The sequence below is a fragment of the Phyllostomus hastatus genome, unplaced genomic scaffold (genome assembly GCF_019186645.2).
Source record: "Phyllostomus hastatus isolate PE091 unplaced genomic scaffold, TTU_PhHast_1.1 phas_contig_98, whole genome shotgun sequence".
NCBI classification, from domain to species: domain Eukaryota; kingdom Metazoa; phylum Chordata; class Mammalia; order Chiroptera; family Phyllostomidae; genus Phyllostomus; species Phyllostomus hastatus.
Window position 1 is genome coordinate 2,954,867 of NW_025333999.1, and position 24,018 is coordinate 2,978,884.

Here is a 24,018-nt window from a genome sequence, read left to right on the forward strand (position 1 = left end):
GAGTAGGATCTAGAAGAGGAAGCTGCAGGATGTAAGTGGGTCCCTTCCCTTTGGCCCAAGGGAATGTCTCAGCTGGAGTGCATTCTCTAAAGCAGGGAGTACAGGACAAGGACCTTTCTCTTCCAGGCTCCTGTCTTGGAACTGCATAGTTGTGACCAAGGCTGTGATGGGGGAAGCACTGGAGACTAGGGGACACCAACCTGGAAAGTAGGCGCTTTCCCCAAGGAGTGGTTAAATGAAACATGAAGTCAGCTGAGAAAAGGGCTGCTGGCACTTTAAGAGTGGCATGGGGCTCAAAACAGAGATCCTTAAGATTTGGATGGAAAGTTCTCTGGACTTTCCTCATCAGGACCTCACCCCTGCTATAGCATGTAAGGGTCCCAGGTCTTGAAGGCCACTTGATCTAATTCTCCCACTTCACAAAAGGGGAAACTGTGGTCTAGAAATCTGAGGTGAGTTGCCTACAGTTACCCAGAGCCCAGGTCTCCTGGTTCCTATGGTGCTCAGAATCCTCCAGCTGGATCAGTCCCTCCCTCCCCACCCCAGAGCCAGGGTCCCAGAAGGGAGGGCAGTAAGAATTTTGTGAGAGTAGCCAACATGTGTGGTGTGCAATGATGCTTGCTTGCATGCATGTGGGGGACCCTTGGTGGGCAGGCTAGACATGAGGTGTCTGTCTTGCCAAGTTGAGCTGCCATTCTCTGAGGGGGGCGGCCCTTGACTCCCCACTTGGGTCCACATGCCCCACCACACATGTGAGAGTGTATTTACCAGGAGGCAGCCAAGTACAGCAAGGAGGCCAGTGGCTGGTAAATAATTTATCAGGACAGCTGATAGTTCCTCCCCAGAACTGCCCGCCAGCCCCCAGCCCCCCTCGCCCCATGCACCTCCCGCCTCCCAGCCCAAACCAGCTGGACCAGCTCTCCCGGTGCCTGACCGCAGCCCCCCCTCCTGCCAGCCAAGTCACAGCCTCCAGGGCACCTTCGGGCGGGCAAGCGGGTGGTGGGTCCTGATCTCTCGGAGACCAGAACGTGGGATTCTGGGCAGAGATGGCCCTGCAGAGCCAGGTGTGGTCTCCGGCCACACCCATGTAAGTGTCCAGGGTCAGGGGGGCAGGTGGGCAGGGCCTGGGAAGGGGTTCATGGGGGACACAGGCCTTTCCACCGGGGTGAGAAGGACCAAGGGGGAGTGGAGGGACACCAGCAGCCAACCTCAGAGGCTCTTTGATGCCCCCCCTCCCCAGAGAGTCAGATGAGAGAAATGAACCCCTACCCTCTTCTTTTTGGGGATTTTCCACTGGCAGCCTTCAAGCCCAAAGTCCAGCCTGGGGGTGGTAGGGGGACAGGGAATGACAGGGCCACTCACTCAGTGTTTTGCCTCTAGGAACACCCCTCAGTATCTAGGGTGGGAGGAAATGCTTGAAATCCAACAGAAAAAGTTAATAGCTTCTAAACTGGGAAAGATGATGGCAAAATTGAAATGATCACTTGCTTAATGAAATGGCCACCAACTGCTCCTGGTGGCAACGGGCCACTATGAATGCTGTTCTTGTAGAGTTACAGATAAACAATATGGAATGCATGTACAGAGTATTTTAATATTTGAAGTGTGAGGGCCTTTTAAAGTAGGAGGATGGAGGGGCTTCAGAGGTTTGTAAAAAATTCTGGAAAATGGGCTACCCAAGGAACCCCAATTTGGTTTCCTCACTCTTTTGGGTCCCCCATTACATTATTCACCAACTACAAACCTGGTTGCCTAGCAATGGGAACCTGATCCCCCCCAGCAAGGGAGAGGCCAAGAGATTACATCTTAGGGATGGGACAGCAGAGGGGGCACTTCAGCTCTTCCCCAGGGGCAAAACTATTTAGCAAAGGGTCTGGCCTTCCTGCAAAGCATGACTTCAGCCCCCTGCCCCAGTGGAAATCACAGACATCCCAGGCTGATCTCTGGCCTCTTGGCTGCCAAGATAGGGTGCCGGACCTCACCTTTCTCCCCCAGAGTTCCCAGTGTTTGGGGCCTGAGAGCTTCCAATTCTACTCCTGACTCAGTGACCTTGGACATGTCTTTTTGTCACTTCTTGAAGCCTCAGTTTCCCTATCCATAAAATGGGAACAAGAATACTACTTACCTCCTAGGATCTTTGAGAGAATTCAGTGAATTATATAGGTAAAGCATTCCACAGCACCTGGCACATGGTATGCACTGGCTAATGGTTAGCTGATTTTATTCTCAGTTGGAATGTCAACTCAGCAATGAGTCAACTACAGTGTCTCAAGATCAGGGCAGAGAGGAGGGGAGGTAGCTGTGGTAGCCTGTTGGAAGCCCCACAGAGCACTTACAGCACTATATATAGTAAGTTCTAAATATGTACTGATATTATAGCTGCATGGTGTGGCCGCAGATCTGGGAGGCCCTGTCTGAGTCTGGGCAACCAGGCTAATACTCGCCCAATAGCGTTAGTGCTCAAATTAATAAATGTTTGAGGGCTTACCCTGTTCACACTCTGGGCTAAGAGTCCAGGACAACAGGTAGATAGATGTGTCCTTCTAGCTACTGGCCTGGGAAGCACCTGCACATAGCTGGTGCTCAATGCATATCCATGATGATAGGTTGATACAGCGATGACTGTCTACTAAGCGCCCTGCAGTACTACAGTCAGCTTCCAGTTTCCAGAGGGAGCCCAGATGGGGCCAGGGGTGGCCCTGGAGGCTGTGAAGCGGGATCCTGGGATGCTGCAAGGAGGACAACGATGGGAGTATCTCAGGTTAAACCTTAAATAGCAAATCCTCCTCCCCTCCTTTCAGCTCAGAGTCCAAGACTAGATAGGCAGCATGACTTGGTGACCCTTGCCCCTTGGGGGGGGTGGCAGGGGGAGAGGGCAGCTCTGGAGTTACCATGGCAATGGTGAGTGTCCACAGTGATGGGATGGACACTTCTCTCCCCAGACTCCCTCACTGCCAGAGCTTAAGGGATCCTGGGTAGGGGCCAAAGTCCAGAGAGGGTTTGGAATTGGAAAGAGACACAGCCTGTTGGGGGCCTGGCAGGATTCAAAAGTTTCTGTAGGATGGACTGGGAATAGTTATTATAACTAATCATAAGTATTATTAGTCATGGGGATTATTAAAGGTATTATGGATAATAACCTTTGCTACTGCTTTTGGAGTACTATGTCCTAAGTTTTTTCCTACATGGATGCTTCCTTGTTAGGGCATCTCTCTGCAAGGTCAGGGTCAAGCTATCCAGGCCCATTATACAGATGAGGAAACTGAGGCTCAGAGAGGTGATGTCAGACCTAGGAAGGGCTTCAGCTCAACTATCATGGTCTCTGCTCCTGCCTACTCACAGGACCTCTACCCTTTGCCTCAATTCCTCCCAGGCGCAAAGGGGAAATAGAGAAAATGTTGGGCTCTAGTTGCTTGCCAAGTAGCTCAAGGATCTTGGCTCAGAGAGGGGCATTCAAGAGGTCAGTCTGCTGAGGGTGGGGCGGTGGGAGACCCCCTCCGAAGCCTCTGCCCTCTCTCCACAGGCCCATGGCTGAGAGCTCCCTCTACCGGCAGCGACTGGAGGTCATTGCGGTAAGTGACTCTCTCCCCGTGCGCCCCGCCCAGCGCCCTGGGCAATCCCAGCTTTGCCCCTGGCTTCTTTCTCATCTCCCTTGCATCGTGGGGAGATGGCCTAGCGTCTTTAAGTGGAGGAGCAGCACCTTCAGCTCCATCCCTTCCTGGGGCGTCCCACCTAAATCCTCAGGCCCCACCGCTCTCCAGTTCCTCTGTCTGATCACCGCCACCCCCAAAATGACCAGGCTGAGGACCTCCCCTCCAGCCCGCACATCCAGAATCTGCATCATCCAGCGCTGCATTCTTGAACCTCGACCTCTTCCAAACATCACGAGTGTTAAGCCCATTTTTCACTAACCATCTCGCTAATCTCTCTGAACCCCCCATATCTAAAAGTTCATCCCTTTAGACCCCAACCTTCTGATCCCATATTTGTACCTCATCTTTCTAAAACCCTCACCTCACTAGCCCCATCTCTGTTTCCCACCTCTGCACCCCATCTCTCTGTCCCCCACTTTTGCATCTCTCTGGACCCCATCTCCACAGCCCAGTCTCGCCGAACCCCTATGACTGCACCTCCATACCGGACCCCCATCTCATCAGCCCCCTTCCTTTGATCCCCTTATCTGGACCCCATCTCTCTTAAACCCCATATCTCAGGCCCCCACAGCTCTGTCTCTCCTCTAGATGCCCATTCCAAGGTTCACCCGCCACCCAGTCACAGACCCCCCCATTCGGTGAGGGCCAGGCCTCCGCAGAATCCGGGGCGCGGCAGGCCCCGCCCCTCCAGCCCCGCCCCCACCGCTGCTGAGTCAGCGCCTCCGCAGCCCCCTCCCCGCCCCCGCCCCCGACGTGCGCCCCACAGCCCTGCAGCCCCAGGAACGCCCCCCCTCCCCGTGAGTCTCGCGGAGGAGGGAGGGTGAAAAGGGAGGAGGCGGCCCAGCCCGGTCAGCGGCAGCTCGGTCCTCCACGAGCAGGAGAAGCGGCGGCTGCAGGAGGAGATCCGTGCAGCGCGAGGGGAGCTGGAGGAAGAGAAGCTCCGCGTGGAGCGGCTCAAGGTTGGTGGCAAGTGGTGGTGCCTGCCCAACCTGGGCCAGGAAGCGGGTGGGGGAGTTCCTGTGAGAGTCGGTTCGCAGGACCATAGGACCCTCTGTCTAATTATGGGGGAGCAGTTGAGGCCACTGGTCCCAGCTTTGAGGGTGGCTGTCTTTCGCTGTTCATGAGTGGGTGATGGTGGTGACGGGGATATTTGTTCTACCTTTGGGAAGAATATGGGGACAGTGAAGGTGTCTGTCCAACTTTGGGGTGGGGAGGAGCCAAAAGAGACATTGATTTCACCTTTGGGGATGTATGTCCCTTTCTGGGAGGGTTGTGGAGGTTGATGGATGTATTTTCCAGCCTGGGGAAGCTGTCTGCTGGTAATGGGGTGTCTGTCCCACCTAGCAGTGTTGAGGGGGCAATGAGGGCATGTATCCCAGCCTGAGGGAGAACTGTCTGTCCCATCTGGGTGATTGTGGAGCTGTAAGAAATCTGCCCAGCCTGTGAGGTGGGGGAGGGAGAGGAGACCTGCACAAGGCAGGGAATCCCAGCTGGAGCCCCTTTCCATGCCCAGAGAAAGTCTCTTCGGGAGCGGTGGCTAATGGATGGGGCTGAGGGACATGAGGGACCAGAGGACGCCACCTTGCAGGACCCTCAGTCCCCCGAGGGCCAGGCACAGGCCCGCATCCGGAACCTGGAAGACAGCTTGTTCACGTGAGTGGGGTCTCTGCCTGCCACGTTTTCCCCTGCCTGACTAGGTCAGAAACCTGCGCCCACCTCCAGGAGGTGGCAAATTGAAACTGGGGTGGGGGTCCATTGAGCCTAGGGACTCAGCTCCCAGCAGCCTTTTTTCTTCCAGGCTCCAATCTCAGCTGCAGCTGTTGCAAAGTGCATCCACAGGTGCCCAGCACAAGCCTTCTGGCAGACCCACCTGGCGCAGACAGGTAAGGAGGAGCAAAGGGTTGGGGATGGGTGTGGCCACAGGGCCCCAAGCAGAACCTCTCTACAAGTACAGTTTAGATGCTTGGTCTTCTGCTACTTCTTGGCTCTGTGGTCTGGGGCAAGCCACTTTCCTTACCCAAGCCTCAGTTTCCCTGTCTCTGAAAAGAAAATATCAGCACACATCTGGAAGAGGTGTGGAGGGAGGGTCCACAACTCACAACTTAGCAGCAGAAACAGGCACAGTGCAATGTTTTAATATATAGTTGCTAGTATGGTGCCAATGAGGAAGGAGGGCAGAAAATGTGGGAGAGTGCTTATGAAATCCGGCCTTAAAGGTAGGAACAGACAACCATGAGAATGATCTTGGGATCTGAAGCATCTACGCAGGTTTGGCATTTTTTGTTTGTTTACTTTCAGTTTAGCAACACCTTAATTAATGCCACACACATGATTTTAAAAACCAGGATACTTTACAGTAAAATCTGGTCATCTGGGTTGTCTTTGAAGTCCACAACTCTGGCCACATTTGTGCCTGGCCACAGTGAGGTGTGGGTTTTCCATAGTCCCCACCTTTCCCTGATGTATTCCCTTAGCTCCGAGGTGCCTGTCACAGGCCAGAGAGAAGACCTGTTAATTGGCATGGGAAGCACTTGTTGGGTTTTTGGTGTAAGTCAGAAGTTCCTTGCCATAGGTGCACAAGGCATGCTTCCTGGCCCAAGGGAGCTCACAGTCCATATGGAGAGATGGGGTGCAAAGAGTCTGTGAGGGGGGATCCCTGGGCATGGGGAAGCTCAGAGAAAGCACCTTAGGGATGTTGAAGATTCAGGAAGGCTTCCTGGAGGCAGTGACATCTATGTTGAATCTGAGTGGGAGCCAGGTACAAGGGGAAAGGTAATTCCAGGCAGACAACAGCCTCTGTAAAGGCATGGAAGCTGGAAAGAGATTAGGATCAGAGACCTGTGAGGAGATCAATGGAACTTGGCCCAAGCTGTCCCCGAGCCCATGTTCCTCTCCAGCCACAATGACTCCGCTTCCTGTTCCTTGAACTTGTCTAGCTTATTGCAGCCCCAGGGTCTTTCTGTTTGCTGTCCTCTCTGCCCGAATACCCTCCCCCACTTCTTGACTCCAGGCTGGCTCTTCTTCAGGTCTCTCTGTTCAATGTCATCTCCTCCCAGAGGCCCTCCTACATCATATACCTAAAGAAGGTGCCCTGTCACCTCTTAGGCACTCCTTAACGCCTCATCCTGTTGTGTTTTTTTTTTCCTGCCAGGGAGTTCTTCTCACTCCCTGACATTACTTATTTATTTATACTTATTTATGACCTGCCTATTCTCATTGGAATTATGTCACTCCCCACCCAAAGTCACTGTCTCCCCAACAGTGACATCCCTGGCAAGCCAGACTGCTCTGGACCACACAGTTGAAGGACCAGGCACACTAGGATGGGGCCATGTGGGCAGCTGGAAATAATGTCACTAGTCACGGGGCCAAACCCTATCAGCAGCCAAAGCCCTTGGAAGATGACTACCCTCAAGTGCCTTGGAAACCAGAGGACAGGTTGTCAAAGTACCCATCACCTCTGGTTCAAGTGCCTCATTTTACAGATAGGAAAACAGAGGCCCAGGACAGTGCCTTTCCCAGGGTTACATAGCAAGCGAGGGTCAGAATGGGGAGGGACCCAGCCCTCCCATCTCCCGGTACAGTATTCTGCCCTCCTACTATGTATTACAACATACAGTTTGGAATGTATGTTCTAATAACAAAAGGCTTAAGTGTCCCTTGGTAACCTCAGTAGCAGACAATACAGTAGGTCTCTGATATAGAATTTTAGCTGCACGACACTACTGTGTGTGAGCAGTGGGCAATAAGTTGGGTGAGGAAAGCCTAAGTGCAGTAGAAGGTTTGGTCCTGAAGGTAATGGGGAGCCATACAGGGTGTTTGAGCAGGGGGAGGAGTACTGGCATGCAGAGGTGTAGAAGACATGGGGTGGCCTGACCTTGTCTCTGCCATTTCTACAGGGTCATCGTCCACTCTCCCAGCCCACTGACGAGGCAGGTGAGTATTTGTGCCTCTAGATATAGGGGCCCCCAAGAGGAGGGGCCTGAATCTGAGTGGTCTCAACCTCACCTGTTTTGCCCCACCCCCTATTCTCTGACTTCCTCAGACCAGACTGATCTGAACAAGAGAGCCTCCCTGCCAGCAGAACCAGTGGGCACATCCCTGGAGTACCTGTCTGAGTCCAGAGATGAGACTATTGGGGTTCTGCCAGCCTCGACGAGGGTCCTTGAGGCAGCAGGGGCCTCCCCAGAAGCCAATGGCCCCTGCCCCAGACCCAGCCCCACTCTGGAACAGGAGCAGAGTCAGGGGGTGACAGCATCTGAAGGAGGGGTGGGTGAGGCCAAAGGAGGGGGCGTGGTGAAAGTAGTGTGGGAGGGGCTGAGGGTCACAGAGGACTGTGCCAGGGAAGCCACCGGCCCAGAGCTGGAGGCTAAGGTGGAAGAGATGGTGCTGGAAGCCATTGGTGACAGGCTGGAAGCCAACCGCCCAGAGCTCCCGTCCTGGGTGAAAGAGGACAGGGGTGTCGTGGAGGTGGTCTGGGAAGGGGTGGGAGGCACAGAGGGCAGTGACTCAGAGGCTGCAGGGGGGACAGGCAGAGGCCCACAGACTGTGCAGACCAGCTCACTGAAGCTCCAGGGGGGACTAGAGGGAATAGCTGCTGGAGGAGAAGGGGCCCCCAGGGGCAGCCCTGATGGCTTCAGGCAGGGGGCCTCTGGAGAGGAGGGATCCTTCATTTGGGTGGAGAGGGTGACCCTCAGTGAGGAATGGGAGGAATTGCAGGTGGAGGGGTTGGAAGGGCCGAGTGCACTGGGGAGGGAGGGAGGAGATGAGAGTCCTCGGGGGGTGGACAGTGGGAGAGGGGGGGAAAACTGGGAAGTGGAGAGGAGACAGGCAGAGGAATCTGTGGGCACAGGGAAGAAAGAAAGTGAGGAAAAGGCAAGGGCAGAGTCCGGGGTCGTGGAGATGTCACTGATAGTGGAGAGGAAAGGAGTGGAGGAACCCTTGAAGCCAGAGAGGAGAGAAGGTGAGGGAAAGGTGGAGACAGAGAAGCAAGATGGTGAGGAACCATTGTCAGCAGAAAGCAAGGAAACAGAGGAACCTTTGAGGGCAGAGAGAGAAAGAGGTGAAGAGCCATTGGGAGTAGAGCAGAGTGGAGGTGAGGAAAAGCTAGAGGCAGAGAAAGAGGCTGAGGAACCATTGGGCGTAGAAAGCAAGGCAATTGAGGGATCATTGAAGGCAGAGAAGAAAAGAGGTGAGGAAAAGCTAGGGGCAGAGAAGAAAATTGAGGCACCATTGGTTGTAGAGAAGAAAGGAGATGAAAAAAAGCTAGAGGCAATTGAAGAACCATTGATGACAGAGAGAAAGAAGGGTGAGGAGTCACCAACAGTAGAAAAAACAGGAGATGAGGAGCCATTGGATGCAGAGAAAAAAAATGAGGAATCACTGAAGGCAGAGAGAACAGGAGGTAAGGAATCATTAGAGGCAGAGAAGACCAAGGAGGTCAAGGAAGATGTAAGTCTAGAAGAGCAGAGAAAGTCAAGAGGAAAAGAAGGTCAGACAGAGGAGGTGAGTGAGGCAGGGGCTTCCCTAAGGGCCAAGGAAGAGCTCAGGTCTGAAGAGGAGGGACCACAACAGCCCATGGGGGCCAAGGAAGAGCTCAGGTCTGAGGAGGAGGGACCACAACAGCCCGTGGGGGCCAAGGAAGAGCTCAGGTCTGAGGAGGAGGGACCACAACAGCCCATGGGGGCCAAGGAAGAGCTCAAGTCGGAGGAGGAGGGACCACAACAGCCCATGGGGGCCAAGGAAGAGCTAAGGTCAGAGGAGGAAGGACCACAGCAGCCCCAAGAGAAGCAGAAAGGCTCCCTGGAGAAAGAAGCAATGAAGCCCCAAACCTCTGCTGAGGGCCAGGACACCTTGGGAGATGCCACCCCCCTCTTGGCAGAGACCCCAGCTCCTGAGCAGCCCACCGAGTGCCAGCCACTACTTCCAGTGGAGGAGCCCAGGGCCAACCCCAGTGCCCACCCTGTGCCCACCTATGCACCTGCCCAGCAGCCTGAGCCATCTGCTCCTCCTGAGGGTGAAGAGGCAAGTGGCCCTAAGCAAAAGACGTGCCAGTGTTGTGCGGTGATGTGAGCCTGTGCCTTCCACCCCACGCCTCATTCCTCTCACAGCTACCTCGGCCTCTTGGCATCCAGCAGAGGGCCCCAGGCACAGACAGGGCACATGAGACTGGCCGTGGCATCTGGGAGCCTGCTGGCCCACACATCCACCTCCACCTGGGCTTCCAGACCCCTTGCCCACTGCCTGTGACCCTGGCCCCCTTCTCCAACTAAGCCTTTATACTTGAAAATAAAACGTTAAAGCACTGGGACAGCTTAAATGTGTGTGTTTTTGGCACAGAACCACCATACCATCTGCTGGTGGAAAATTGAGGCCTTCACTTGGCTAGAATGAAATTATGAGTCAGTGACTGTACAAGTGCAGCTGCTGTAACAAAAGATCTCAAGCTATAGTAACTATAAAAACATAAATTTATTTCTCTGGGTGGCTCTGATCCATGCAGTCACTCAGGGACTCAGGTTCCTTTCCACTTCTTGCCCCCACCCTCCCCTTGGGTCTGGCTGAAGCTAACACATGCCATGTCAATGTTCTTCCAGCTCATGCGAAAGGGAAAAGAATATGGAGGAGCCCCACCTAGTCCCAGTTTTAGCACAAGTCACTTCTGCTCACATTCCATTGGTGAGGACTATGTGCATGAACCCACCTAGCTGCAAGGGAGACTGGGAGTGTACCCAGCTATAGTTCTGTTACAGCAGCAGGACAGATTTGGGGAAGTGGCTGCCACTCTGGATTTTGTGTATGTTCTTTTATTCCCTCATCCATCCATACATTCCCTATAGGGCCGGGTCCTCTTTCTGTAGGGGTCCTTCAATCTCAGATCTTCCTGGCTGGGCATTCTCTGGTGAGTGGCTCTATGTCTCTAAGCCTCAGTGTCTTCAGATGTCAAATGAGTACCCCTCTCATGGCCTGGTTCAGGCCAAACGTTGGGGCCTGGGGGCGGAGGGCCCAGTAGGCCCAGCTCCTCAGGTGTGGGTAGAAAATGTTTCTCATATCCAGAATCAAGCCGGGAGGAGGCCTGGGGATGCTCTACAACTGGCAGTGGCTCTATCTCCTCCACCTCCAAAGTGGGTGAGTCCCTGGGGGGCTGGGCCTGGGGTATCTCCTGGGAAGAGAGATTAGCTGAGATTATGGCCCCCATTCTCCCTCAGTGCTTCTACCCACTCCCCCCTGTCTCAGCATCCCCCAACCCCCTGAAGATTCCCAACAAGCCAATGAGTGTTTCTGCTCACCTCTACATGGGGCTTGCTGGAATTGCTGTTGGCAGGATCGGGGACTTTCTCCCAGACCCAACGGGGCAGTACCTTGTGCCGTAGGTGGAGGCACCTGGAAGGCAGGTAAGACTCAGGGAAGAGAATCCAAGTGGCCAGATACCCATGCCTAGGTTGCAGGAGCCAGGAATGTCACAGCCCTAGGGTGGCCCCTCACCCCAAAAGCTCAGTTATTGCCCAGCTGCTCTTCCCACTGTGCAGAAGCCCATATGTCTGACTGCCTCACCTTCCAGAGGTAGCCAGGCTTATGCCACAGCATGTCAGGAACAAGCCCCACAGGAGAACAACAACTGGCAGAATTTTCAACTTTAGGGTATTATCTGGGAGAAAAGGGCAAAAGAAGAGTCAGACACCAGATAAGGCTCATTGATGTACTGGGCTTGGGTGAGGGAGACAGATAAATGAGTAGGATTTATGAAAATGGGTAGGAGCTACGGGTGGGAAAAATCTTGGAGTGGGAGTGGGGCTTGTGAACAGAGCAGTAATCGGTGAAAGGTCAAGGTCAGAGGTGGGTGAAATGGTCAGAGACACACATTGCCTGATAACCTACATCAGTATTTAGTAGAATCAAAATGCATCATCAATAACTACCCCCTAAGGCAAAAGGATGCCCAATCACTGAAACCCAGAGAATCATTCCATATCCCCTTAAAATGGAACAAGCCCCCTACCATGGACTTCCACCACAGCCCCTACCTGGCAGATGAAGCCGGAGGCTGGGACCAGGAGGGCCCTGTCCTGCGATGGTTGATGCTGTCATCCACAGCTCACAGGGACCCCAGGGAAGGTTGGGTAGGGTGATTTTCTGGGCGCTTCCACTCACTGAAGGACAAACCCAGAAAGGTTAGGGAGATAGTCAAGTCCCACCTCAGGGCCTTTGCATGTACTTTCTCTCTGTCAGCAACACTCCCCCAGATATCTACACAGCTCCTTCCTTCAGGTCTTTGCACAAAGATTGCCTCCCTAAGGAGACCTTCCCTCACCCCATCACATATAAAATTTCATCTTCTCCACAACCCACCTTTCCTGCTTTATTCTCTACCCAGCACTGATCACCATCTGACACATTGCTTAGGTTATTACTATATACTTTGTTTATGCCTGTATTTCCCCCATTAGAAAGTAAGCCCCACAAGGCCATATTCCCAGGACCTGGGTCAGCTTGGCACATAGAAAGCACTAAAAGATTATATAGATTTAATAAACCACATCCTTCACCTGCACAGAACCCAGTGGAGGGGGACCCCTTAGGCCCAGGTGGACATCTGGACCTTCCAGAGCTATTTTTGTTGTACCTTTTTTTTTTTTTTTTACTGAATTGCTTTTTTGTTTAGCAACTTTTTCATTTATTATAGGATTATAGGAGACATGAACATGGATCAAGATATATTGCCAAAGAAAGATACCCAAGCTAAGTCATCAAATGAAAGCTGCAAAACATCACTGTCATAGATTCATGGGCCAAACTCTATCCTACAACATGGTACTCTTTTAATAATAATAATAGGTATAATTTTTAGCCAAATGACATATGTGTGCATATATATATATATATATATATATATATATATATATATATATATATTTGTAAGATACAGTCATGGAAAAGTAATTACACTAAGAAAGTGGGCTTTATCTATCAGGGACACCTGTGAAGTACTGATAGGTTTCGGGATGGAGTGACACCAAAGACTCTAGGGAACAAAGTAGGGGCATGGAGTGAACTGAAACAAGACTGGCAGTGGTGGGCACATGAGGATTTGTTATATTCTCCCTATTTTTGTATGTGCTTGAAATCTTCAAAAAACCAGTATGTACATAGAAAAACCTGGAAGCTCTGTTGTCCGTATCAGTGAAATGACAAAAATACTGATATTCTTGATGATATATGCCCGCTTTTGGAACAAGCACAGACAATTTTTATAATTAGGAAAGAGTAATCAAGATGCTTTATAAAAAGGAATTTGTGGCCCTGGCTGGTGTGGCTCAGTGGATTGAGCACCGGCCTTTGAACCAGAGGGTTGCCAGTTTGATTCCCAGTCAGGGCACACGCCTGGGTTGCAGTGAGAGGCAACCACACATTGATGTTTCTCTCCCTCTCTTTCTCCCTCCCTCCCCCTCTCTCTAAAAATAAATAAATTAACTATTTTTAAAAATAAAAAGAAATTTGTGCCCAGAGTAAAAATTTAGTCTATACTCAAAGATATGAAAAAGAAGTAAAAATCATATGTAATCCTACAATCCTGTTGACACTGATGGAAATTTATTTCTGCCTCTGCTTTGCTCAATGCTGGGTTTATTTTACAAAAAAATGGAACCATCTCACATAGTTTTGAATCCTTTTAGCTTTTACACTTAATAAAATTTGGCAGGCATCTTTCAATGCCAATAAATATAGATTGGAGTCTTCATTTTTAATGGCCAAATGACAGTTCATTACACTGAGAGCCACCAGGGTTATTGTCCACTAGGGAACTGATGACATCATGCATTCTCTAGGGGGTTAGAGGGAACCAGATGGGCTCATCTGAGGACAAGGGATAAGGCAGACTGACAGGTAGGTCTAGTGGGGGCTGGGAGCAGGGGACGGGAGGCCAAAAGCTCACCATTCATGCAGACAGAAGGCCTGGTCCCACTCTGTGCACACAAGGTGTAGTGGGTGAGAAGACCCCGAAGTTGGTGCCTTGGGACCTCTCCCCACGCTATGGTGGGGGTCCCTGGGGGCGCATCCTGGAGTCGCCAAAGCACTGGGCCCACTAAAGGTGCTGCGGAGAAAGCCAGTGGGTCAAGGTCTGCCGCGGTTCCAGGACCCTCCATCTTCCAGCCCCATAGCTTACCTAGTTCCTCTCTGAAACTCCAGACCGAGGGAGCAGGATACAAGCCCCCAGGAGAGACTGCCGTCACTGTGATTCGGTAGGGAACCCCTCCTTCGAAATGCCCTGGGATGGGGGCGGGGTGGGAACAAAGACCAGTTCAAGGTGGCTCCTCCTCCCCCACTTGTTTCCTACATAAAAGGAGCCTTCATTTTGGTTCCCAGATGGGCACGCTGAGATCAAGATCTGGGTATGAGTCATTTATCCAGAAAGCAATCCCAGAAAACACCCCAGGGGCCCGCGAGGAAGCAAAACCGGGAAAAAAAAGCAGGGAATAAACAGTGCGTTGGAGAGTAGATAAATTCCCAGTGTGCACAACGGAGGTTCACTCCCGCTAGTGACCTCTGGGAGGCAGCAGAGAGCATGAGACAGAGACCCATTCGGTTCCAGAAGGGAGCTGGGATATTTATACACCAACCCTTATTTGTCATTCATTGGTCAGGGCTGCACCTGAAGCGGCTTAACTCCCTGCACTTCCAGCCTTCTACCTAGGCAGGCAAAATGCTTCAGGGACCAGGAACAGACCTCAGGCCAGAAAATGCTTGAGACTGAGAGATGGTCAAACACAGAGCTAGGATGGGGGCCCTGATCCCACCCATCACAGTTAAGTGAGGTTCCTGCAGTCCCTCCTTCAAAACTACTGCTGCTGCATGGCCTTCCCCAACTGGGAATTTTCCAGAATTGAGGCTCCTCTTCTTTTGTCCATATACACTTACGGGCCTCGGGACTCCTTCCTACATTTCTCACTCAGCACTTTCTCATGCTCTCCCAAGTTCTTAACCTCAAGGAAGGATTCCCCCCACCCAACATCAAGCCCCCGCCGGGAACTCATTGCTGGGCCCAGGACCTGACATTTGAGTCTCTTAGACAACTCCACTTGGATAAGCCTCTCAGATGCAAACTTATCAAATGGGTCCACAAAATTCTGTTCCAAGACTCCCCAACCAGAACTTGCCTGCTTCTCTCCCCTCTTAAGTCCCGCCTGGTGCATCCCTCATCTCCGGCCTGGACAAGCACAGTTCCTTCTCTCAGCTTCCACTATCCTCCACTCAACACAGTCTGTTCCTCCCCCACAGCAGCCAGAGGGTGCTTGTGAGCACCTGAGTTAGGCCGCCTCCCTCCTCTGTTCAAAATCCTCTATGGTTCCCATCTCACTCAGAAAAAAAAAAAAAAAAGGCAAAGTCCTCCCTGTGGCCCATAAGGCCCTGCACACTCTGTCCCATTACCTGTCTGCCCTTACCTCCTCCCACTCTCCCCTTCACTCATTCCAGTCCTGTCATACTGGTCTCCTTACTGACTCTAACACATGAGACACATTCCTGCCTCAGGGCCTTTGCACTGTCTGTTCCCTCTTGCCCCCTTTTTCACCTCCTTTAGGCCTTAGCTCAAATGCTACTTTCCCAGAGAGGTCTTTCCTAACCTTTCTTTCTAAAATAGCAACTCTTGCCCCGGCTGGTGTGGCTTAGTGGATTGAGTGCTGGCCTACAAACTAAAGGGTCACTGGTTTGATACCCAGTCAGGGCACATGCCTAGGTTGTGAGCTGGGTCCCCAGTAGGGGGCATACAAAAGGCAACCACACATCAATGTTTCTCCTCCTCTTTTTCTCCCTCCCTTCCTCTCTCTCTAAAAATAAATAAATAACATCTTTAAAAAAACAAAGTAGCAGCTCTCCCTCCCTCCCCTTACACTAATTTATTTTGCCCCAATTACACTATAGGTACTTGTTTTTGTTTAATTGGCTGCCTGCCCCACGAGAATGTTGGCTCATGAGGGCAGGGATGTTGCTGAGAGGGAGAGTGGAGTGATGGCTTAGGGTTTGGTTTCAGGAGCCTGACTATGTCATTTAAATCCTAGCTCTAGCACTGGCAGGGTAGCTTGGTTAGTTAGAGCATCATCCTGATAGGCCAAGGTTGCAGATTCAATTCCTGGTCAAGGCACATACTAAAATAAGTGAAACTAAAAATTGATGTTTCTCTCTGTCTCTCTTGCTCTCTCTCTCTATAAAATCAACAAATAAAAATTTAAAATAAATAAATTCTGGTCCTACCACCAACTTGCTGTGAGCCCTCAGGTAAGTTATTTAACCACACTGGGCCTTTCTCCTCATCTGTAAATCAAGCATGACAGTAACAGAAACCTACTGCATAAGGAAGTTTGAAAGATTTACTGCTTATGGTAAGTGCCAATAGCTATCACTGTGTACCAGTGTCTAGAACAGAGCCTGGCACACGATGGGTGGTCAATGAATTAATGATACTTTAAGCATAACACTCTTTCCTGCATACCCACTCATTAGCCTGGTTTCCAACAGCTGGGATGGGAGCCCAGGTATACCGGGGCCTCACCTTGCAACACAGCACTGAGGTTCCCAGGGGGAAGCCGGACCCAGCTGAGGTTCTCCAGGGGCTCTCCATCTTGAGCCCAGTCCACCACATGTTCCTTCGGCTCCCCAGACCCCTGTTGCCAAGTCACCAGCAGCTCTGTGCTCCCAGCAATGCTACTGACCACCACACCATGAGGGGCAGAGCCTGAATCTGGAGGACAGGAAAGAGAAGTCTCAGCTGCTCTCAGGAAACCCCCTCCTGAGCACTTCCAGGGCACTGAGTAGAGGAAGTTCATAGCCTCTTACCCAAGCAGATCAAAGAAAGGTTGGTGAGAGGTTCCCAGCTTGTGGCATTGATGGCAGACACTGCAACCCACTCCGTCTGGGTTGGGATGGAGGAGCTACAGCAGGGAGTCTCCCTGGGGATCAGTTCCTGACCTTTAACCTGGAACCAGACTCTGTAGCTCGCCTGCACACAGTGCCCTGGGGCCTGAGGGATGAAGGAAAGAAGGGATTAATATCTCCCATTTATCAGCCCTGGCTGGTGTGGCTCAGTGGATTGAGTGCCAGCCTGTGGACCAAAGGGTGGCCTATTCAGGGCACATGCCTGTGTTGCAGGCCAGGTCACCAGTAGAGGGACCACAAGGGGCAACCACACATTAATGTTTCTCTCCCTCTCTTTCTCCCTCCCTTCCTTTCTCTCTAAAAATAAATTTAAAAAAAAATTTTTTAAAAAGAAGACATGGGCCCTGTTGTTTTGTTCTTTGCCATATTTACTGTGAGCTAGGGCCTAGCAATGCCTGGAACACAGTAGGTACTCAACAGATTTGGATCAACGAGGACTATCGTACCCTTGTCTGTCAACTCATAATGCCCTTCTGATACCAGCATCTGAACCCTTAGCACTCTGTGCTGTATTTTGTGGAGCTAAGCCTAGTCTTGCTTCCAAACCTTTGTACTTGCTGTCCCCACTTCCTAGAACGCATGCATCTATCTTCCTGTTTCAGCTCAGAGCTCCCAGATGGTGAAGGCACGCTCTGGGCCAGCCCTGTGCCAGGACCTTTCTGAACATCCCCCTCCTTTAAGCCTTGAAGCAACCTCAAGAGGGCAGTACAGTAACTTCTGTCTTCTTTATGTCATCTTTTATGTCATCGTAATTACAGCTTTCTGGTCATGTGGCAGAGAAATATGACTGGTCCCCACAACTCACCTTCCACAGAAGCAGGGATTTCTGTCCACCTTGTGTCCCACAGAGGTTCCCTGATATCCACACATCTTTTGGAGCTGACAAAGGCACAAATGAAAGGGGCATCACTGGACAGACCTCCAGGAGAGGGGACGAAGGCATAGGGGTAAGCCAGGAGATCCTTACCAGAGGGCAGCGTCTGGAAGGACAGAATGGGGCTCCACTCGCCCCACAGATCCTCCTCTTTCTCCATTCGGCAGCGTCCTGATACCTCGTAGCCAGTGGCTAGCTCTAGGTCCTGGATCTCAACAGGGGTCAGGGGTATGGACTTCAGTTCTGGTTCCAGCTAGGGAGAGACCGGAAGGAGCAATGAGCCCGAGAGCCGAGTTGACAGTATTTGCTCTCATATGTCATCAGGGTAGCCAACTACCCTGCTTTGCCTGGGACTGAGAGAATTCCCAAAACATTGGACTTTCGGTTTTAAAAGTGGGCCCTATGTGCCAGTATGACAGTAGGTGGTGAATTATATTATTACCACCACTTTACAGGTTAGGAAAACTGCAGTCCAGGGAAAGGAAGCGACTTGCCCTAGGTCATAGAACTGGTGAGTGCTGGAGCTAGGGTTTGTACCAAGGCAGTCAGATTCCAAGGCCTGCATCTCAGCACTGCTCTGAATTGCATGAATAATCACAGTGACAACTTTACTTGATGTTATGGTGTTCTGCATCAAAAGCTGTGGCTGAAAGAGTTGGTTATCCACAATATTCATTCTCCCCTTCTTCCTTTGGAAATAGAACCTCTGAGTATCAGTTGGGAACATGCCTATGAAGAATAAAGACTACATTTCCCAGCCTCCTTTACAGAGAGGTGAGACCATGTGACTAAGTCTGGACACTGAGATATGAACTGAAATGATATATGCAGCTTCTGGAGTATGCTGCAATGGCAGGCCCCTAACTCCATCTGGGGTCCCACTACCCTGGGGTTGTCTTCCACCTTCCTTCATGAGAGCTTGGGAAAGTCGCTTAACTTCTCTGATGTTTGGCTTCCCCATCTACAAACTAGAGATCTTAAAAGCGTCTGTTATGTATAGAGGTTGGGGGATTTATCAAGATAATTCCTGCTGATTGTTTAGCCTGGGACCTGATGCTCAGCAGGTCTCAGAAATGTCAGCTGCTTTTATTCTTTTTGAGTATTTAATGAGAACCAGATCCTGCTCCTCATCTGTAAAGTGCTGTTAGTCTTATTTTAAGGTTAACATAAACTATTTGAGTACTTTTATTCATTCACAAAAATGTCACAAAAAGTTTATTGTTTCTTAGAAATTCCAAGTGGAAATTGGCCTCCAGCCACAGCTCTTGGTTTTTGGGCTGTCCCTCTTCCCCTTAATGACCCACACCCAGACCCACAGGCAGGGACAACTCTGCAGCCCTAGCCTGCCTGAGTAGGTGCCAACGAAGAAAAGATCTTCGTCCCTACTCCCCAAGACCAGAATCAGTCCAGGTCATTAAGAATAAATCCATTTTAAAACCAGAGTGGGAAATGGAAGGACAAAGCCAGCCCCATTTGCTATTGTGGCACTATTTGTCTAGCAGGCCTATGACCTTGTTAAACATGGCTGCCCTTTTACTCTTCTGAGGTTGTTCCTAGGAATGGAAATTACTGGAAGAACAGAACTAATTGCTCTCTACAGCCACAGGCAGAAGATAACATTGGAACACACTGCAGCTAAGGGCCACACAATAGCAACCCCCACACACTATTTTAATCTAATTATTATCCAATAAAAGCTCCAGGCCCCCACCCCTCAGTGCTGGTACATCTCTCCACACCATGTCCCTCTCCTTTCTTGGAGAGTGAATAAAAACTTTATTTTCTAAAATAAAAAAAAAAATTCCAAGTGGAATTTGGATTGAGACTGAATGAAATTTATAGATTTTGTGTGTGTGTGGGGGGGGTAATTTTTAATTTAAAAAATATATCTATTTGCCCTGGCTGGCATAGCTCAGTGGATTGAGCACGGGCTGCAAACCAAAGTGTCGCAGGTTCGATTCCCAGTCAGGGTACATGCCTGGGTTGCAGGCCATGACCCCCAGCAACTGCACATTGATGTTTCTCTCTCTCTCTCTCTCTCTCTCTCTCTCTCTCTCTCTCTCTCTCTCCTTCCCTTCCCTCTCTAAAAATAAATAAAATCCTTAAAAATATATATATATATATATATTTATTGATGTCAGAGAGAGAGATGAAGGGAGAGAAATATCAATGTAAAAGAAATATCAATTGGTTGCTTCAACTGGGGATCGAATCTGCAACTTAGGCATGTGCCCTGACCGGGAATCAAACCCACAACCCTTCGGTTTACAGGATGATGCTCCAACCAACTGAGACACACCAGCCAGGGCAAAGGGGTAATTCTTTAGTTGAAGAATGAATATGCATGTTCAGTTCTTTTGTGTGGAGGCAGACAGACTCCAAGGGCAGGTAAGAAATGCCCCTGGGCTCGGTCTCTCATCTAAGGATGATGCCCTGAACAGGGTGGGGGGAAAGCCCCTTTGACACTCACCAGTATCCAAGCCATCTGTTGGCATCTTCGGTAGTGGAACTGGCAGACCAGGACCTTATGTGGTGGCCATGAAGGCGGGGACCATTGGACAGTGGCCTCCAGGGGGTCGTCTTCTGAAAAATCCACATCAGGGTCCAGCTGGGGGGCTTCTGGCTTCACTGAGGAGGGGAGGCCAGGGTACATTGAGTCAGGGACTCCAGCACCTCCCCCTCCAGGTAGCATCCTCCCTCCTGCCTGTTACTTTGTGTCTCCAGGTTCACGAAGACTGGGGACCAGAGAGGCCGGCCTGCCTTGGCCCCCCAGACAAGGAGCTCATCAGATGTGGTGAACTGTTCCCGTGGGATGGTCACCCAACTCTGCCCAGTCGGCACCGCCACAGTCCAGGTTCTGTTGGAATGACTGTGAGGAAAGACGTGGGAATTGAGGGGAGGTGTGCACAGGGCTGGGCCCAATCCACAATAACAACTGCTCCACCTGGGTTCAAATCTCAGCTCTGCTGCTTTAGAGCTCTGTGACCCCAAGCAAGCAACTTGACTTCTCTGTGCCTCAGTTTCCTTATCTCCAAAGAGGGCAATAAAAGTACCTGCTGACAGGGCTGAATAGAAGAGGGGAACCAATGTGAGAATAAATGGGATGCATTTACAAGACCATTGGGTGCACAATATATGCTTTGTGAACACTGGTTATTGCATGTATTGAGTACCTACTGTACATGCACATTTATGCCTATGCAACTATTCAGTCAACAAATATATATTGTGCAGGCCCTGTTGTAGAAGCTGAAATAGGACTATGACCGAAGGAGGCAAGAACACATTCTCTGCTTCCCAACGGGGGAGGCAGATGAGAGACATCAGTATATGACTAATGGTGGTGTGAGTGATATAAAGAATAGTCAAGCAGGGTGAAGAGGATGCAGTGTGATGATGGGGTGAGGAGTGACAGCACTATTTTAGGGAGGGTAGTCAGGAAAGATCTCTCAGATGAGGAGACATTTGAATAAAGGCCTGCAGGATATGAGGGTAGAGCCATGCAGAACACTTTAGGAAGTACAAAGACCCCGGGGTCAACAGCCTGGTGTGTTGAGGAAGAGCAAGGAGGAGTCCTGGCCCAGTGTCTCAGTTAGTTGGAGCATCGTTCCATACATCAAAAGGTTGAGGGTTTGATTCTAGGTCAGGGCATGTACCTGGGTTGTGGGTTTGATCCCCTGTCGGGGCATGTATGGGAAGCAACCAGTTGGTGTCTCTCTCTCTCTCAAAATCAATAAAAATATATCCTTGAGTGAGGATTAAAAATAGTAATAATATAATAAAAGCATATTTTTTTAAAAAAGAGCAAGGAGGGGGCCCATATGGCTGGAGCAGAGTGAGTGGGAGTGGGATGGTGGGGGCAGGGAGGTGACAAGCAGATTGGGCAGCTGCTGGTGGACCTCAGGGAGGACTGGCTTTTATCCTGACTGAGGTAGGAGTCCTGAAGATGGTGAGCAGCAGAGGAGCAACGTGCCCTGACTCGGATGTACAGGTGCCCTCTGGATGTTGTGGCCGACTGTAGGGTTGAGGGTGGAAACCAGAGCTCAGGGAGGAGGAGGTGGTGACTGCACTGTCCAGGACAGCAATGATAGGAGACTAACTGGGGTGTGTGCTAAGGAAGCGGGGAATGCCAGATTCTGGATTACATTTGAGGTGGGGCCAGCAAGGCTTGCTGATGGATCAGATGTGGGTGAGAGAGAGGAGCTGAGGATGATCCCAAGGGCTGAATTTCAAAGGCTCAAAACAAGTCCTTTATAAAAACAACAAAAACACATGTTGGTGAAGATATGGAGAAATGGGAGCATTCACACACTGCTGGTGGGAACATAAAAGGTTGCAACTGCTGTGGAAAAGTCTGGCAGTCCCTCAAAAAGTTAAGCAAAGAACGGCCATATGACCCAGCAATTCCCCTCCTGGGCATATACCCAAGAGAACTGAAGACAGGGACTCAACAACTTGTACATGCATGTTCCTGGCAGCACTAGTCACAATCACCACAAGGTGGACACAACCCAAATGTCCATCCACAGAGGGAAGGATGAACAAAATGAGGCCCATTCATACAGTAGAATATTACTCAGGCAGAAAGAGGAATGAAGTTCTGCTATGTGCTACCATGTGGATGAACCTCATACACATTATGCTCAGAGAAAGCCAGACACAAAAACCAGTTGTGTATGATTTCACTGATATGAAATGTCCAGAGCAGGCAAGTCCACAGAGACAGGAAACACACCGGTGGTGGCCAGGGGCTGGGGGAGGGCTGGAGCGTGAGTGCTCCTGGGGACGGGACTTCCTTCTGGGTGACGGAGATGTTCTGGAACGAGGTAGAAATGGTGGTTGCACAACACTGCACGCGCCAAAGCCACGGGATTATTCCCTTTAACACGGTGAATTTTATGTCGTGTGAACTTCACCTCATTAAAAAAGGAAAAATCCTTCTCTGACTCTCCAACCCTCTATCAATTAAAACTAGGTCCCCCTCTTGGAGGTGGATGGTGGTGATGGTTGCACAGCTATGTGAATGTCCTTAATGCCATGGACTTGTATACTTAAAAGTGGTTGAGGAAAAAATGGTAAATTTTATATGTGTATTTTATTTTATACCACTAAAAAAAAAAGCCAGCCTCCAACTCTGGTTCCTACCTTTCAATGCCCTTTTTACTCTTTCAAATTTGCAATGATTTGGAGTTTCCAGGCATGATTCATCGTGAAGGAATGGCAGTTCCCCCTTGGGCTGTGGGCCCCAGGAGGACCAGCCTGTCTGTCTGTCTCTTTTACAGCTGCATCTCCAGAGTGGTTAAGCTACTTGCCTAAGGCCACACAGCAATAAAAACATTTGCTCTTCGCCATAGTGCCTCACTCATTGGATCCTCAGAACCAATCCCCTGAGGCAGGTTTCATTTATCATTGCCGTGTGATAGAGGAGTAGAGAAGTCTCAGAGAGGGAAAGTGGTTCAGGGTTGTGTAGGAAGGAAATGAAGGAACCTGGCATGGTTGAAGGGCTTGAGAGTTGGGGAGGACTGGGGGCATGTCTCCAGGGTCCTCTCAACCAAACAAGGAGGGGACCTGGGCAGTCACCCTGCCAAAGTCTCAGTTTCCCCAAGCCACCCCATTGTACTCACTACTTCTGGCTCTGGAGGTGCAGCATGGAGGGAGCTCTCAGGTCCCCAAGAGACTCCCACGAGCAGTTCAAGTCGCCCAAGGGTCCAACACCATAGCACCGCAGGGGCCTGGGGCTGCCTAGAAGGGAGGTGGGAGGGTCCTAGTGAAGGGGATCAATTCCCCCAGCCGCCTGCACAGCCCAGAACCTGAACTTCCCCCAACTATTGAAAATCGTGCAGGTGATGGGGTGTCTTACAGAAGTGAGCAGGATGAAGAGGGCCTAGGCACCTCTACCCAGGCTTTGTGCATGACTCCTCCCCTCCCTCAGCCAGCCACATCCTGTTACCACCCCAAGCGCCCCCACTCCTGGACTCTGGCTTCCATCCCCGGCCTCCCATTCCCCACTCTTTTCTTCACCCCGTCCTTGCCCAAGGAGGAGCAGAGTAGCGTCCGGACATCTGCCATTCATTCTGAGAACTTAGAGTTTGCCCTGGAGGATTTGCGCTTTAAGGGTGAGCACACGGCAGAGCGCCCAACACGAGCTCGCCCCAGAACTCACCGTGGGGACTCGTCCGGTGGAAGAGCAGCAACAGCAGGGGGAGCAGCGCCAGCTTCAGCTTTGGCAGCAGGACGAAGGGGGCGGCCCGGGCCCACCTCATGGCCTCCCCAGTGCCCGCCAGGCCCCCCGAGTCGGGCCTGGCCCTGCTGGGCCCTAGCGGACGGACGCGCCGCGGGTCTCGCTCTCTGGAACCAGAGACTCAACGGCAACGGGAAGCCGAGCCACCCCTCCCAGCCGCCTCCGCACCTTGTGCTCGGGTCCGCCCCTTCCCACCCCCCCGGGACGGAAAGTCCCTGGGGGAGGGGGAGTGGGAAGGCGGCCTGGGGCGTATGGGGGAGGTGACAGAGGGCTCGGCCTAGCTCTCCTGAAACTGAGCGCCCCCAACAACGCACACACAC

The 24,018-nt window shown here is 51.2% G+C and overlaps 2 protein-coding genes across 6 annotated transcripts; one reads left to right on the forward strand and one right to left on the reverse strand.

Moving 5' to 3' along the window:
• Nucleotides 1–903: 903 nt before the first annotated feature.
• Nucleotides 904–9,961, forward strand: PALM3 (paralemmin 3). 2 transcript variants are annotated; one of them, XM_045853406.1, is made up of 8 exons: nt 951–1,087; nt 2,607–2,761; nt 3,524–3,572; nt 4,532–4,612; nt 5,167–5,306; nt 5,452–5,536; nt 7,553–7,589; nt 7,699–9,961. In XM_045853406.1, the coding sequence occupies exons 2-8, from the start codon at nt 2,682–2,684 to the stop codon at nt 9,723–9,725; spliced, it is 2,499 nt and encodes an 832-aa protein (XP_045709362.1). In that variant the 5' UTR covers nt 951–1,087; nt 2,607–2,681; the 3' UTR covers nt 9,726–9,961. The 2 variants fall into 2 exon arrangements, with proteins under 2 accessions (XP_045709363.1, XP_045709362.1); XM_045853407.1 differs by lacking the exon at nt 2,607–2,761 and having other exon boundaries at nt 904–1,087.
• On the reverse strand, nt 5,788–23,870 carry IL27RA (interleukin 27 receptor subunit alpha). 4 transcript variants are annotated; one of them, XM_045853409.1, is made up of 14 exons: nt 23,621–23,870; nt 23,082–23,199; nt 20,169–20,326; nt 19,928–20,085; nt 17,551–17,710; nt 17,389–17,462; nt 16,485–16,668; nt 16,201–16,389; nt 13,819–13,920; nt 13,588–13,746; nt 11,678–11,803; nt 11,208–11,301; nt 10,943–11,036; nt 5,788–6,466 (listed from the first exon to the last, which is right to left on the reverse strand). In XM_045853409.1, the coding sequence occupies exons 1-14, from the start codon at nt 23,718–23,720 to the stop codon at nt 6,386–6,388; spliced, it is 1,797 nt and encodes a 598-aa protein (XP_045709365.1). In that variant the 5' UTR covers nt 23,721–23,870; the 3' UTR covers nt 5,788–6,385. The 4 variants fall into 4 exon arrangements, with proteins under 4 accessions (XP_045709365.1, XP_045709364.1, XP_045709366.1 ...); XM_045853408.1 differs by lacking the exon at nt 5,788–6,466 and adding an exon at nt 10,106–10,815; XM_045853410.1 differs by lacking the exon at nt 5,788–6,466 and adding an exon at nt 10,106–10,815 and having other exon boundaries at nt 23,082–23,221; nt 23,621–23,762.
• Between the last annotated feature and the right edge of the window lie 148 nt (nt 23,871–24,018).

What these genes read in the sequence shown, in the direction of transcription:
- PALM3 (XM_045853406.1), top strand. Translation starts at nt 2,682, where the DNA reads ATGGGGCCAGGGGTGGCCCTGGAGGCTGTGAAGCGGGATCCTGGGATG. An exon ending in AGCGACTGGAGGTCATTGCG is followed by an intron (nt 3,573 to 4,531) that starts GTAAGTGACTCT and finishes CTCCACGAGCAG; the next exon opens with GAGAAGCGGCGGCTGCAGGA. An exon ending in GACCCACCTGGCGCAGACAG is followed by an intron (nt 5,537 to 7,552) that starts GTAAGGAGGAGC and finishes CCATTTCTACAG; the next exon opens with GGTCATCGTCCACTCTCCCA.
- IL27RA (XM_045853408.1), bottom strand. Translation starts at nt 23,720, where the DNA reads ATGAGGTGGGCCCGGGCCGCCCCCTTCGTCCTGCTGCCAAAGCTGAAG. An exon ending in CCACCGGACGAGTCCCCACG is followed by an intron (nt 23,200 to 23,620) that starts GTGAGTTCTGGG and finishes CCTCCCTTCTAG; the next exon opens with GCAGCCCCAGGCCCCTGCGG. An exon ending in AATCCCTGCTTCTGTGGAAG is followed by an intron (nt 16,669 to 17,388) that starts GTGAGTTGTGGG and finishes TTCATCCCTCAG; the next exon opens with GCCCCAGGGCACTGTGTGCA.